The sequence below is a fragment of the Hypanus sabinus genome, chromosome 29 (genome assembly GCF_030144855.1).
Source record: "Hypanus sabinus isolate sHypSab1 chromosome 29, sHypSab1.hap1, whole genome shotgun sequence".
In the NCBI taxonomy this organism is placed as follows: domain Eukaryota; kingdom Metazoa; phylum Chordata; class Chondrichthyes; order Myliobatiformes; family Dasyatidae; genus Hypanus; species Hypanus sabinus.
In genome coordinates, this window is record NC_082734.1 from 3823392 (window position 1) to 3839006 (window position 15615).

Here is a 15615-nt window from a genome sequence, read left to right on the forward strand (position 1 = left end):
ACCTGAAGCGTTGACTGTCCAATTCCTTCCACAGATGCTGCCTGACCCACTGAGTTTTATTTTAATTTAGAGATACAGCACATAACAGGTCCCTTCTGGCTCCGCTCCGCCCAACTACACCCATGTGACCAATTAACATGGGTGGTACTGTGACGTTGCAATTAGCATTATGTTATAATAGCAACAGTGACCCATGTTCAATTCCTGCCGCTGCCTGTAAGGAGTTTGTATGTACTTCCCGTGACCTCATGGGTTTCCTACGGGTGCTTCGGTTTCCAAAGATGTGCCGGGAAGTAGGGTAATTATTTTTATTTAGAGATAAAGCATGGGAACAGGCCCTTTCTAGCCCAATGAGCTACATGGCCAATGATGCTCCCAATTCACCAGCGCTGTAATGGTGTCACGCTGGGCACTACGCGATCGTATCACCCAAACTGCGTTCCTCCATGTTTTGTGTATTGTTCACATGGAAAGTCTCAAAGCCATTAACAGCATGATAAAGTTATCTGATCAGTTGGAATTCAGGGATTGGACCGGGGTACATTCTAGGCACCTGCCCTGATGTAAGAGACCAGGACCCGAGCAGGAAGTGTTCTCAATCACTAAGTGATCACCTCACCTGCCCAACACAGCCCGCAGTATCCCATCTCTTCCCACTCCCCTCCATTGATACAACTCCAGCAGTACACTCTCAACTCCTCAGGCCTGCCCCAACGCTCACTGTCATCACGCCGCAGTAAGTTACCTCAGTTTCTTAATGTTTTTTGGAGAAACTTTGATGTGAATGATGATGGTGTAGATATCCTTGCTGATTAAGTCCTTCACAGTGTGCACTCCCAAAGGAAGTAAACCATGCTTGTTCTGAAAAGGAGAATTTTGGTGATTACGATCTCGAGGAGTAGCCCCCTCCCCCACCGTCGAGCTCGTCTATGAATTTGCAGCCCCATTCATCAACGACCCCCACCATCCAGGCCATGCTGCCATCAGGAAGGAGGTACAGGAGCCTTGGTTCCCACACTACCTGGATCAGGAGCAGTGATTACCCTTCAACAATCAGGTTCCCGAACTGGTGAGGATAACTTCACTCACCTCAACACTGAACTGATTCCACAACCTATAGAATCACTTTCAAATACTCTACAACTTGTGTTCTCAGTGTGATTAACTGATTATTCTTTGTTTTTTTGTGTTTGCAGGGTTTGTCTTCCTTTGCAGATTGGTTGTTTGTGTATCATCGATTCTATTGTATTTCTTTATTCTACTGTGAATGCCCACCAGAAAATGAATCTCAGGGTTGTATATGGCGACACACACTTACTTTGATAATACAATTATTTTGATGTTTAGGTGATCTGAATGGCTGAGGGGAGGATGTGAGGTTTCACAAAAGGCTGGAAGAACTACCGGTTAGGCAGCATTGATAGCGAGGAATAAAGAGTCAACATTCATCAGGACTGGAAAGGACAGGGGAAGAAGCTAGAGCAAGAGGCGATGAAGGAAGGGGGAGGGGAAGGAGGACAAGCTAGCAGGTGATAGGTGAAGCTAGGTGAGCGGGAAGGTGGTTGGGTGTGCGAGGGGGGAGAAGTGAGAAACTGGGAGGTGATAGGTGGAAAAGTTAAAGAGCTGAAGAAGAAGGAATTTGATAGGAGTGGACCATGAGAGAAAGGGAAGGAGGAGGGTGAGCAGAGGATGTTATGGGCAGGTGAGAAGATAAGGGGTAAGAGGGAAGCAAGAATTAGAAAAATGTTCGGGGGGGCAGGAGAACTTACCAAAAGTTGGAGAAAACAATGCTCATGCTGTCAGGCTGGAAACTTTTAAACTACAGCCCTTTAGTTTTGGACTCCCCTACGCTGGATAGTCTTTACAATTCATGTTTCAATCCACAAATTCATGCCATAAGGTTCCGAACAATGCAGAGATCGACACAGAGCCACAGTCATCCTCCTGGCACCAATGACTCAACTCTTCTGGGCAAATCATACCTTAGCTATGACGTCTCTGATGGCTTCGAGCGTGATGCTTTCATACTTGTCCTGGTTCAGGATCCTTTGGAAGGAGAACCGCACTTTGGTCTTCAGTTCCTCTTTGGTAAGAACCTCTAGAAAGGAAAGCCATAAACATTCTATTCAGCGGAGAAAAGAAGCTGCCATCAGCACCTTTTACAGTGAACACTGGTGTCAGGTTTTACTCTGCCAGAAGATCCTTTGTTCAAGTAACCATTCCTGCCCTCCTCGAGGGAAGCTGAGACTCCAGTGATAACTGAGGAGGTGTCACACCTCCTCTGGCTGGGTTTCCAGCTGTTCCTGTGTAGCTCGACTTGGAAGTAGAGTGCTGGAGTTCTCACGCCCTTTGACCCAAAATGTCTACGTTGACCCTTCCCACTGATCCCATCTACAAGCACCTGGTCTATTGCAAGTCACACAAAATGTTGGAAGAACTCAGCAGGTCAGGCAGCATCCATGGAAATGAGTAAACAGTCCATGTTTGGGGCCAAGACCCTCCTTCAAGACTGGAAAGGAAAAGATAGAAATAGGGATAGGGGAAAGAGTACAGGTGGCAGCTGATAGGTGAGACCAGGTGAGAGGGAAGGGGGATGATATTGAGAAGCTGGGAGGTGATTGGTGGAAAAAGTAAAGGGCTGAAGAAGGAGGAATCTGATAGGAGAGGACATTGGACCGGGGGGGGGGGGGGGGGGAAAGGTGAAGAAATTACCTTTCTTTGCCTTGGTGATTCAAGTGCTCATCTATGTAATTTTTAAATGTTGTGGGAGTCTCTGCCTCCACTGCTTACTCGCATTGTATATCCCAGGCTGCAAAAGATGTAGTATCCAGGAAATCTTCAAGGAGTGATGCCTCATGAACCCACGGACACTACCACACAACTTTTTTATTTCTGTTTTTGCGCTACTTATTTAATTGAACTATTATTTATATGTATTTCCTGTAATTCACCTTTTTCTCTATTATTATGCATTGCAATGCACTGCTGCTGCAAGGGTAACAGATTCCACTGCATATTCCGGTGATATTCAACTTGACTCTGATTCAGATGCTGCCTGAAGCTGCTCCCTGTAGTTTCACTCGTTATTTTTACACTCACTACCTCGTTATGACCTTACAATTTATTGTTGACCTGCACTGCACTTTATCCGTAGCTAGCTGAAGATACAGCACAGGAACAGGCCCTTCGGCCCAACTGGCCAATGCTGACCAGGATGCCCCATCCAACCTAATCCTATTTGCCAGCGTTTATTCATAACCTTTCAAACCTTTTAAATCGTGTACCTTTCTTTTAAAAGTTGCTATTATACCGTTCCCAGCCACTTCCTCTGGCAGCTCATTCCACAATAAAACCACTTTTTATACCATTCTTCTAAACACCAGTGAGTGCAGGCCCTGAGCCATCAAACGCCCCCCAGGCATTAACCCTTTCATGCCCGGGATCATTCTGATGATCCTCCCCTGGACCCGTTCCAAGGCCAGCACAATCGCCTAATGTTAGCAGTAAATGTGAACTCAGAAACTAGCAGTGGAATTAAATACATTCAGGGCTGTTTCATGAAAAGGGAAATCATGCTTAACAGACCTACTGGTGCTTTTGAGGTTCTAGCTGGTACAACATTGAAATGGAAACAGATGAGGTAGTATAGCTGGATTTTTAAGAGACCAATAAAGTCCAACAGAAGGCTTAAGACTGAATCTTATTTATCACGTGTACATCGAAATATACAGTGAAATGCATCATTTGCGTCAACAATGCCAAGGGTGTGCTGGAGGCAGCCTACAAGTTTGGCCACCTATTCGGGTGCCAACATAGCATAAGAGATGGTTGTTCAAAATTTTAAAAAATGTGTTTGACAGGACTGCACCGTTTCCACCCAGCTAATAGAAGTCAGCTGACGCTCATTTCCAGCTCATCACCTGCAGCCTATTTAAACCCAGCTCTCATCCACAATCTTTGTTCACCCATTGAACCGGCCAGTCTCAACTAGTTACTCCTGGTCTTCAGTCACCACATTGCCTTGTTGTGTTTAGTAACCCTTTCCTCTTGTTTTGTGGCCCCCCCCCCCCCCATGGCTTGTTATTTTGGAGTTTTTTTATGAAAGTTATTGCTCACCGCTAAATCTGCTTTGCGTTTGGATCAAGGCTCCGCTACATTTCCCGAGAGTATTATTGTTAAAGAACACGTATTACCAGCGCATAGTGTGTTGCCTTGGATTCCACCACCTGGCAAGGTGTGATCCAGAATCCCGGAGACAAGAAACATACCGCTGGAAGAAATCCGAGTGTCAAAGCTGCCAGAGGAGGGTTAACACTGGGAAAAGTACACTGTTTAACAGGCATGGAAGGTTCTGGTCCCAATGTGGGTGAATGGTATTAGCTTCAGAGTCAGCATGGATGGGAGAGACAGAAGGGCCGGTTTTGGGAATGGACAATTCGAATTATGAACCCGTCCCTCGAGCCAGAGTGACTGGTCTCCTCGTGTGTCCTTCCTGAGCGAGGAGAATTATCAGGTCTCTCTTCCGTATGTTGGAGATATTTATCAGGAGTGCAGGGCCCTTAGCTTTGTCAGTGACCTCTATCCCTGACCCCCTATCATCAGGCAGGAGGTACCGTAGCATTAGGATAAGAACTGTTAGGATGAGAAACAGCTTCTTCCCCCGGGCCGTTGAACCATCCAGGGCTCATCGTGTAGTGTTATACTGTTTACTTTTCGGCTTGTGTCTTATGTGTTCCTTATTATGTGTTAATTTATTTGTGGGAGTATTAATTTATGTGTTCCTTACAGCTGTTATACCTGGGGGTGGCAGTGGGGATAAGCTCGTACTACCTATTAAATGTTCCCGATGGTGTGAGTCTCAAATAGGGTCTGACAACCAAGCCCAGCTCCTGGCCTTCATGAAGCCCGGTGGAACAGCTTCTTCTGACAGGAGTGGGTTACTGGCACATTAAAACCAGCCTCTTTGGGCAGATGGGGCTTGTCAGCCGTGGTTGGCGGCCTACCTAGGGCAAAGAAAACTCTGATCCCAAACCTCCGCTGCCTTGCATTGGGAAGACTTTTGGAGTAAATCCCGAGGGAAAAGTCTGGAGCAGGAGTCCCTAAGGCAGCCCTACGTTGAGTTCAACACTGACGGGCAACTCCCGCCATGCTGCTGGTATCGAACTGCCTTGCCGATCCTTTGCGTGAATCAGATAAATGGAGACTGGGACCCTTCTACATGAAACTCTCCGTATTGTACAGCGCTGGCTTGCATCTCTAGATAGGCAGGTCCAACGTCCAGGGCTGACCCTGCCAGCGGATGCCTCACTCACTCATTTCATGAGTTCTGAGATCTAGGAATAATGGGGCATAGTTCCCCGAAGGTGGAATCTCATGTGGATAGGGTGGTGAAGAAAGCTTTTGGTATGCTGGCCTTTATAAATCAGGGGATTGAGTATGGGAGTTGGGATGTAATGTTAAAATTGTACAAGGCAGCAGTAAGGCCGAATTTGGAGTATTGTGTACAGTTCTGGTCATCGAATTATAGGAAAGATATCAACAAAATAGAGAGAGTACAGAGAAGATTTACTAGAATGTTACCTGGGTTTCAGCACCTAAGTTACAGGGAAAGGTTGAAGAAGTTAGGTCTTTATTCTTTGGAGCATAGAAGGTTGAGGGGGAACTTGATAGAGGTATTTAAAATTATGAGGGGGATAGATGGAGTTGACATGGATAGGCTTTTTCCATTGAGAGTAGGCGAGATTCAAACAAAAGGACATGAGTTGAGAGTTAGGGGGCAAAAGTTTAGGGGTAACACGAGGGGGAACTTCTTTACTCAGAGAGTGGTAGCTGAGTGGAATGAGCTTCTGGTAGAAGTGGTAGAGGCAGGTTCGATTTTGTCATTTTAAGTAAAATTGGATAGGTATATGGACAGGAAAGGAATGGAGGGTTATGGGCTGAGTGCAGGTTGGTGGGACTAGGTGAGAGTAAGCGGTCGGCACGGACTAGAAGGGCCGAGATGGCCTGCTTCCGTGCTGTAATTGTTATATAGTTATATGTGCGTGAGTTATATGTACTGTATCGTTCACCTCGGTCCAGAGGAATATTGTCTCATTTGGTGGCGTACATGTGTACAGTTGAAAGGCAATAAACTTGAACTACAAATTGAACTTGACATTCCTACCTGGCTGCACAATGTCAAACTCTGAGGCGGCCGGTAACTGGAGGATGCGTTGGATCAGGGGCTTGGCTAAGACGGTCGGCATGATCAGCACCGGTCTCCTCTGGTGCACACTGACGGGCTGAACGAGGCTGTAAGGCGTAACCTTCTTATTCTTAGCTGCAATTCAAGAAGGCATCACAGCTTTAATACAATTCCTGGTCTCACTCATTCCCCAAAACCCTTCCTCTGGCAGGCCAAAGACCCATTCTCTACATGAGAGTCGAGTTTAACTAGAGTCAGACTCATAGAACGCTACAGCACAGAAACAGGCCCTTTGGCCCATCTAGTCTGTGCTGAACTATTAATCTGCTGAGCCCCATCAACCTGCCCCTCAGAGCCTCCAATCCATGTACCTATCCGTATTTCTCTTAAATGTTGGAATCGAACCGGCTGGCAGCCCATTCCACACTCTATGTGTGGAGAAACACCCCCCTTCAGGTTCCCCTTAAATACTTCACCTTTCATCCTGAACCCATGACTTCCGGTTCTGGTTTCACCTAACCTCAGTGGAAAAAGCCTGCTTGCATTTATCCCTCATAATTTGGTATATCTCTTATCAAATCTCCCCTCAGTCTCCTACGCTCCAGAGAATAAAGACTGCGCCTTTCCCCATAACTCAGGCCCTCAAGTCCTGGCAACATCTTTGCAAACTAGACTCATCTGTGGTCAGCCATGAATCACGGTCAGGATACAGCAACGGGGCTTAACTTAACCCAGTGCGGCCCTTCCTTTGATTAATAAACAAAGGTACCAGTTTGACAAACAGGTGACACAGGAACGCGGCGGTTCATGTGATACAACAATCTCGACTGGCGGTCAATTCCTGCCGCTGCCTGTAAGCGGTTTGTAGGAGCTCCCTGTGACAGCGTGAGTCCCTCCAGGCGCTCCACTTACCTCCCACATTCCACAGAGGTGTGAGCTAGGCACGTCATGTTGGCGCCGGAAACCTGGTGCCATTTGTGGCCTGTGGCCAGCACTGTCCCCAGGCTGTGTCGGACATTGATACAGATGACACATTTCACTGAATATTCTGCAGTTGCAATGCCCATGCGACAAATAAAACTAATCTTTAGTTCTTTTAACCTTTAAAGTGCACATTGTTCTTTTTACTGTTAGCAAGGTAACGCAGTCTAGGCTTCTCCCGCTACAGGTCATGGAGGGTTTGAGTCTAGTGAGGATCTGCTCAAACAATGAAAAGGTGTATCTTCCCAGAGTGGGAGTGGTGCAACAGTGTATTAAAATAGTATTAACACCATTGTATGTACTGAGTAAATGTCTGTCAGATGTAAAGATATCTATATGAAACATGGGATGCCCAAGGAGGGGCTCGTTGTGCCCATTCTGGGGCAGCTCACTCACTTTTGGTCCTCACCAGACACTCAGCTTGACCTGTGGCTCCAAGTAGCCGTTTGCATGGGTCAGCACCATTTCGAGAGACGGCCTGAACTGGGTGAGCATAGCCGGCGGGCCTCGTACCCTGGTGAGATTGGGACTTGCCCATGCAAAGTCAGCTCTGGGCAACGGGGCGGTACGGTAGTGTAGTGGTTAGCACAATGCCTTACAGTACTGGCGACCCGGGTTCAATTCCCACCGCTGCCTGTAAGGAGTTTGTATATCTGTGTGGGTTTCCTCCCACAGTCCAAAGACCTACCAGATGTTGGGCTAATTGTAAACTGGGCTTCTGTGCGGAGCACTCAAAGGACCAGGAGGGTCTGCTCCATGCTGTATCTCAATCAATAAATAAACAAACCTACAGTGAAATCCAACTAAACGCCAGCGATCAGCGATCGGGGTTCGTGCCCTCCCCCATGAACATGTGGTTCCCCTTCTTTAAAAAGAAGAAGCAAGAACAGGAAGTGTAACACCTGCCTGCTCTTTTAGGAAGTTATATTGCAGTTCTGGAGAATTGCATTCAGGTCTGGACGCCCCATTACAGGAAGGAAGTGAAGTCTTTGCAGAGGGTTCAGAAGAAGTTTACCGGCGTGGTTTCTGGATTGAAGAGTATGTATCATAAGAAGGGGTTGAGCAAACTTGGGCTGTCACCTTTGGGGTGTTGGAGGCTGAGGGGAGACACAATAGAGTTAAAAAATTATGGGAGGCTTAGACAGAGTAGAAAGCCAGTATATTTTCCCCATGGGTCGAACCATCTATCACTTATAAAGGCAGGGCATAGGAGAGACAGGCCTAATGAGGAGTGTAGTTGGGCAAGAGGGCCTGCATGAAGATGATGGGCTGCAAGGCTTGTTAGTGTGTGGTTCTAGAATTCCAGAACTCTGTGACTCTACACTTTGTAACTTGGTTTACCATGACAGAGACCAGGAATCAGAAGTCACAGTTCAATTTTGGAATAATCCAACAAGAAATGTCATAGTGCCTTTGGGAATCAGCTGACTGAATAGCTGTGGAATCCGATTCTTCCAGCACTTAGGAAGGGGAGCTGGCTGCGAACATGACTGGGCCAGTGATCTAGATGGGTATTTAGATCCCAGCACAATACTGGGGGAGCTTAAAACATTTATTAAACAAACCACTGGAAATAAATACACTGATGCTGGAAATCCAGAGCAACACACTCAGACACAGACACGCACTCAGACACACAATGATGGAGGAACTCAGCAGATCAGGCAGCAGCAATGAAAATGGATAAGCAGTTATTTCGGGTCGGGACCATTCTTCAGGACTGGAAAGGAAGGAAGATGATGCTGGAATAAAAAGGTGAGGGAGAGGAAGGGAGAAGCCAGGTGGGTGGGAAGGGTAGGGCTGAAGGAGAAGGAATCTAACAGGAGAGGAGAGTAGACTGTGGGAGAATGGAAAAGTGGAGGGAATCATAAGAGTGAGGCTATTTGGCCCATCTGGTCTGTTCCACCATTCCCATAACCTTCGACACATTTACTAATCAAGATTTATTTACTAATCAACCTCCGCTGTAAATACACCCAGTGGCTTGGCCTCCACAGCCATCTGTGGCAATGAATTCCACAGATTCGCCATCCTCTGGCTCAAGAATTTCCTCCTCGTCTCCGTTCAAAAGGGATGTCCTTCTACTCTGAGGTAGTGTCTCTGGTCCATGACTCCCCCACTACAGAAAACACGGTCTCCATGTCCACTCTATCCAGGTCTTTCAATATTTAACAGCTTTCAATGAGATCCTCCCTCATTCTTCTAGAAAGAGTTAAAATGGACGTGAACTCCAGTGCGAGCCCATGAGAGTCCGGAAACAGAGGCCTGAAGATCAAACCCAGTGAGGTTTGGAGGGAAAACCTGATGGTTGAAGACCACAGGTTGTGTTCTGACCGAGTCACAAGGGTCCCGAGGAGCCCCGAGGGCCCAGGTCACTGGGTTTGGAGGCCCAGGGCATAGATTTAAGGTGTGAGGGGAAAGATTTAAAAGAGACCTGAGGAGCAACTCCTTCAGATAGAGGGTGGTGTGTACTTGGAACAAGTTTTGGAGGAAGTGGTGCAATAACAACATTTAACAGGCAGCTGGACAGGTACGTTGATAGGAAGGGGTGAGAGGGAAATGGGGCAAGCACTGGCAAATGGGACTTAGTCAGGTGGGCATTGCAGTTGCACGGAAAAACTGACTGGAGGGTCCTCCCCCCTTGTCACCTGACTTCTTCCGTAGCTTCTGCCCCCTCCCCTTCCAGTCCCGATAAAGGCTTTCATCCTGAAATGCCTATTTCCCTCCATAGATGCTGCCTGGCCTGCTGAATTCCTCCAGCATGCTCGTGTGTTTGCTCTAGATTTCCAACGTCCGCAGAATCTCTTAAATCATGTGACTTTGCCTCTTTATAAGCAGTTTTTAGTTAACTAAAAGCCTTCAGAACAGAGCAAAGCAAAGAGGGATTTTTATTTTGAGAACCTTTTGAAGAGGATTGGTTTAACTATAATTCCTTCATCTGAAATTGCTTCCATAATCTCCAGGACTGACTCACCTTCAAGGGAGAAGCTGAAGGAAGGACTACAGGTGCCGGAGGGGCTCCCGGAAATCCTCGCTGCCACAATCCTCACTCGGTCTCCACCCAGCATCTTCAGCTTATTGTGATTCTTCATGAAACACAAAGAGAGAGAAACTGAAAAATAATCTTGTAGCTCTCGTGCCAATGCAGCAGACTTGGACTCTTGCCTGCCAGGGAGAGAGCTCCACTTGACAGCATGTGGCCCAGCAGAGATGCCACGAGGTGAGGTCTTAGAGTTACCACAATTTATCAAAACATTGGGGTGGGGGGAATGTTTTAGATAGCATTTTTTCCAGCGGGACAGTGGTAGGGGTTTGAGACTCTAGAATTGGGTGGGAGGGTGGGAAGATGCTTAAAAACCCCAGTGATGATATCCTTTTATAGCACATAGAATACAACATACAGACCCTCGGCCCACAATGTCGTGCTGACTATATTTATTTTTATTTATTTAGAGATACAGAGCAGAATAGGCCCTTCCTGCCCTTTGAGCCACACCACCCAACAGCCCCCAGTTTAACCCTAAACTAATCACGGGGCAATTTACAATGATCAATTACCCTATTAACTGGTACGTCTTTGGCCGGTGGGAGGGAACCCGCACATCCCATGCTGAGAATGTAGAGCCTCTTTACAGAGGACGCCGGAACTGAACTCTGAACCCGAAGCCTGGCGCCATCCATTGCCCGTTCAGTGACGATGAGATCATTGCTGGGACCAGATGCTTGGCTGAAAAATTGACTTTGGTGACACGTTAAAGGGAGAGTTTCTGTTTGGGGCCCTTTCGAACAGCAGCTGTCTATTCTAAAGCTTTGGTGATAGTGGACTGGGACCCACTGGGTGGTGGGGCAGAAACCCTGACCACATCTAGACCCTTACAAGGCTCAGCATTCTTAAGGTGCTTGGCCCACTCCATATTATTTAGTACAACAGATCTATTTCAGTTGCCTTCAGTCTCTTCTTATGGAGGTACCTTTTGTTTGTGCTCTTCCCAAAATAATTCTGGACCAACTGGAGAGCTGGGGTGTTCTTTCCTACATAACCGACTCATTCCATTCAATCAGAATCAGGGTTAACATCACTGGCATACGTCATGAAATTTGTTGTCTTTGCGGTAGCAGCACAATGCAATACGTAATAATAGAGAAAAGCTGTGAATGATAGTGAATACATATATAAAATATTTAAATTAAATATGCAGTGCAAAGATTGAAATAATAAATAGTCAGACAGTGTTAATGATTTCAGTGTCCATTCAGACTTTGGATGGCAGAGGGGACGAAGCTGTTCCTGAATCACTGAGTGTGTGTCTTCAGGCTCCTGTACCCCCTCCCTGATGGCAGAGGGGACGAAGCTGCTCCTGAATCATTAAGTGTGTGTCTTCAGGCTCCTATACCCCCTCCCTGATGGCAGAGGGGACGAAGCTGTTCCTGAATCACTGAGTGTGTGTCTTCAGGCTCCTGTACCCCCTCCCTGACAGCAGAGGGGACGAAGCTGTTCCTGAATCACTGAGTGTGTGTCTTCAGGCTCCTGTACCTCCTCCCCGATGGCAGAGGGGACGAAGCTGTTCCTGAATCACTGAGTGTGTGTCTTCAGGCTCCTGTACCCCCTCCCTGACAGCAGAGGGGACGAAGCTGTTCCTGAATCACTGAGTGTGTGTCTTCAGGCTCCTGTACCTCCTCCCCGATGGCAGAGGGGACGAAGCTGTTCCTGAATCATTGAGTGTGTGTCTTCAGGCTCCTGTACCCCCTCCCTGACAGCAGAGGGGACGAAGCTGTTCCTGAATCATTGAGTGTGTGTCTTCAGGCTCCTATACCCCCTCCCTGATGGCAGAGGGGACGAAGCTGTTCCTGAATCATTGAGTGTGTGCCTTCAGGCTCCTGTACCTCCTCCCCGATGGCGGAGGGGACGAAGCTGTTCCTGAATCATTGAGTGTGTGTCTTCAGGCTCCTGTACCCCCTCCCTGATGGCAGAGGGGACGAAGCTGTTCCTGAATCACTGAGTGTGTGTCTTCAGGCTCCTGTACCCCCTCCCTGACAGCAGAGGGGACGAAGCTGTTCCTGAATCGCTGAGTGTGTGCCTTCAGGCTCCTGTACCCCCTCCCTGACAGCAGAGGGGAAGAAGCTGTTCCTGAATCGTTGAGTGTGTGTCTTCAGGCTCCTGTACCTCCTCCCTGATGGCAGAGGGGACGAAGCTGCTCCTGAATCGCTGAGTGTGTGCCTTCAGGCTCCTGTACCTCCTCCCCGATGGCGGAGGGGACGAAGCTGTTCCTGAATCACCGAGTGTGTGTCTTCAGGCTCCTGTACCCCCTCCCCGATGGCAGAGGGGACGAAGCTGCTCCTGAATCGCTGAGTGTGTGCCTTCAGGCTCCTGTACCCCCTCCCCGATGGCAGAGGGGACGAAGCTGTTCCTGAATCACTGAGTGTGTGTCGTCAGGCTTTTTGCACTAGTTACTTAACTTAAGTTTCAAATCTATTTTTTCTTGTAGTTTATAGTTTATAGTTTTTATTATGTATTGCAATGTACTGCTTCTGCAAAACTTAATAATATATTAAACCTGATACTGATTGGTTAATTAGCTCAACACATGGGCTGTGTTGATCTATGTTCTCTGAGCAAGCCTCCATTTGACCTGAGGTGTAGCAACACAGTTCATGCACCTTAGCAACAACTTTCTGACAAAATACCTTTTTCGCTCTTCCGTTCTTCTGGAAGTTTCCAATCAGTGCGTGAATTTTTACCATGAGTAGCTGATGAGCTCTGAAACAAATAGACTTATTTACTTATTTAGATATACAGTGTGGAATAGGCCGTTCCGGCCAAATGACCTGCGTCACCAGCAACCCCCGATTTAACCCTGGCCTAATAACGGGTCTATTTTGCAACGACCAATTAGCCTACTAACGGGTACATCATAGACAGTGGGAGGAAACTGGATCGCCTGGAGAAATCCCATGCATTTTATGGGGAGGATGTACAAACTGACAGAGGACACCGGTATTGAAATCTAAATTCTGACACTCCAAGCTGTAATAGTGTCACATTAATTACTAAGTTACCATGGTGACCCATTTCCCTAGTGTCACACGAACCCCTATGTTACTATGGTGACCCATTTCCCTAGTGTCACACTAACTCCTATGTTACTATGGTGACCCATTTCGCTAGTGTCACACTAACCCCTATGTTACTATGCTGACCCATTTCGCTAGTGTCACACTAACCCCTATGTTACTATGGTGACCCATTTCGCTAGTGTCACACTAATCTCTAAGTTACCATGGTGACCCATTTCCCTAGTGTCACACTAACCCCTATGTTACTATGGTGACCCATTTCGCTAGTGTCACACTAACCCCTATGTTACTATGGTGACCCATTTCGCTAGTGTCACACTAATCTCTAAGTTACCATGGTGACCCATTTCGCTAGTGTCACACTAATCTCTAAGTTACCATGGTGACCCATTTCCCTAGCGTCACACTAACCCCTATGTTACTATGGTGACCCATTTCGCTAGTGTCACACTAACCCCTATGTTACTATGGTGACCCATTTCGCTAGTGTCACACTAACCCCTATGTTACTATGGTGACCCATTTCGCTAGTGTCACACTAATCTCTAAGTTACCATGGTGACCCATTTCCCTAGTGTCACACTACTTTACTTAATAGTCACCAAACAACTGATACTAGAGGATACAATCATCACAGCAATATCTGATTCTGTGCTTCGCGCTCCCTGAAGTACAAATCAAAGTAAATGTAATAAAAATTGAAATTATAAATCTTAATTAGAAAACTGAAAAGGGAAAGTAAGACGGTGCAAGTCAGGTCCGAATATTTGGAAGGTAAGGCCCAGATCCGGGTCAGGATCCGTTCAGCAGTCCTATCACAGTTGGAAAGAAGCTGTTCCCAAATCTGGCCGTATGAATCTTCAAGCTCCTGAACCATCTCCCGGAGGGAAGAGGGACAAAAAGTGTGTTGGCTGGATGGGTCAACTAACCCCTGTTACCATGTGCAGCTTCAGGAACCTTTGCTCTGTGACCAATTGTGCATCAGTTTCAGAGCCGCCAAAGGTGGAGAGATATCGATCATCATGGTGGCAGAGTATACTGCATGCCGTTTCTTCCCATCCACCCTTCACTACATCTCCTCTACGGACTTTGTCTGGACTTCTCACACTCCTTCCAACCTACCGTGCTGCAATGTCACCTCCTCTGCACTGGGCAAACCACTTTGTGGAGCAACTGCTATCAGTCCCCAAGGAGGGTCCTGAGAACCCCATTGCCTGCCACTGTAATTCTCAATCCCATTCTGACCTATCTCTCCACGGCCATAGAGAGGACTGGAGGAATAGTGCCTTGAGAAGCACACAAAGACACTGGAGGAACTTGGATGGTCAGGCTGCAATTATGGAGGGAAATGGACAGATAATGTTTTAGGCCAAGAACTTTCATCAGTACGAGAAAATAACATAATATCCTATCATGCAATCAATACTGATATTTTCCAAATTCAGGTAACTGCTCTCTGACTTTGTCCTTTTTCATTTTCACAGAAATGATTCCGGGATTGCAAGGCTGATCATATGAGAAGTGTTTGATGGCTCAGGACTTCTACTCACTGAAATTCAGAAGAATGAGAAGAATGAGAATCGAAACCTATTGAATGTTGAAAGGCCTCGTTAGAGTGAATATGGAGAGGCTATTTCCTCTGGTGAGTGAGTCTAAGACCAGAGGATACAGCCTCAGAATAGAGGGGTGTCTCCTTCTAGAATGGAGATGAGGAGGAATTTCTTTAGCCAGAGGGTGGTGAATCCATGGTATTTGTTGCCACAGGTGGCTGTGGAAGGCAAGTCATTGGGTATATTTAAGGCAGAGGTTGATAGATTCTTGATTTGTCAGGGCATGAAGAGATTTGGAGAGAAAGCAGAAGATTGGGACTGAGAGGGAAAATGCATCAGACATGAAGAAATGGCAGAGCAGACTCGATGCGCTGAATGGCCTAATTCTGCTTCTGTATCTTGTGGTCTTATTTCACCTTATTTCTAGCACCTGTCTTCTGAAGGTCAGTACCTATGCTCCTTATCTCCTTACCTGTTATAACCTGTCATCCTTGGCCATACACCTCACTCCTCTGGACACCAACAGAATCAACAAACTCATTCGTAAGGCCAGTGATGTTGTGGGGGTGGAACTGGACTCTCTGACGGCGGTGTCTGAAAAGAGGATGCTGTCCAAGTTGCATGCCATCTTGGACAATGTCTCCCATCCACTCCATAATGTACTGGTTAGACACAGGAGTACATTCAGCCAGAGGCTCATTCCACCGAGAGGTAACAATGAGTGTCATAGGAAGTCATTCCTGCCTGTGGCCATCAAACTTTACAACTCCTCCCTCAGAGTGTTAGACACCCTGAGCCAATATGCTGGTCCTGGACTCATTTCCA

The 15615-nt window shown here is 47.0% G+C and overlaps 1 protein-coding gene across 3 annotated transcripts in view; it reads right to left on the bottom strand.

The window, feature by feature from the left end:
- Nucleotides 1-513: 513 nt before the first annotated feature.
- LOC132382897 (caspase recruitment domain-containing protein 11-like) overlaps nucleotides 514-15615 on the bottom strand; it is a 61943-nt gene continuing 46841 nt past the window's right edge. For 2 of the 3 annotated variants that reach the window (XM_059953435.1, XM_059953434.1), the window contains exons 18-22: nucleotides 12851-12923; nucleotides 10140-10251; nucleotides 6164-6319; nucleotides 1983-2098; nucleotides 514-861 (exon numbers count right to left, since the gene is read on the bottom strand). In XM_059953435.1, the coding sequence (XP_059809418.1) occupies nucleotides 742-861; nucleotides 1983-2098; nucleotides 6164-6319; nucleotides 10140-10251; nucleotides 12851-12923 (577 nt within the window). In that variant the 3' untranslated portion in view covers nucleotides 514-741. Of the gene's footprint in view, nucleotides 862-1982; nucleotides 2099-6163; nucleotides 6320-10139; nucleotides 10252-12850; nucleotides 12924-15615 lie in introns of those variants that run through there. The other variant, XR_009508489.1, reaches the window with a different exon arrangement.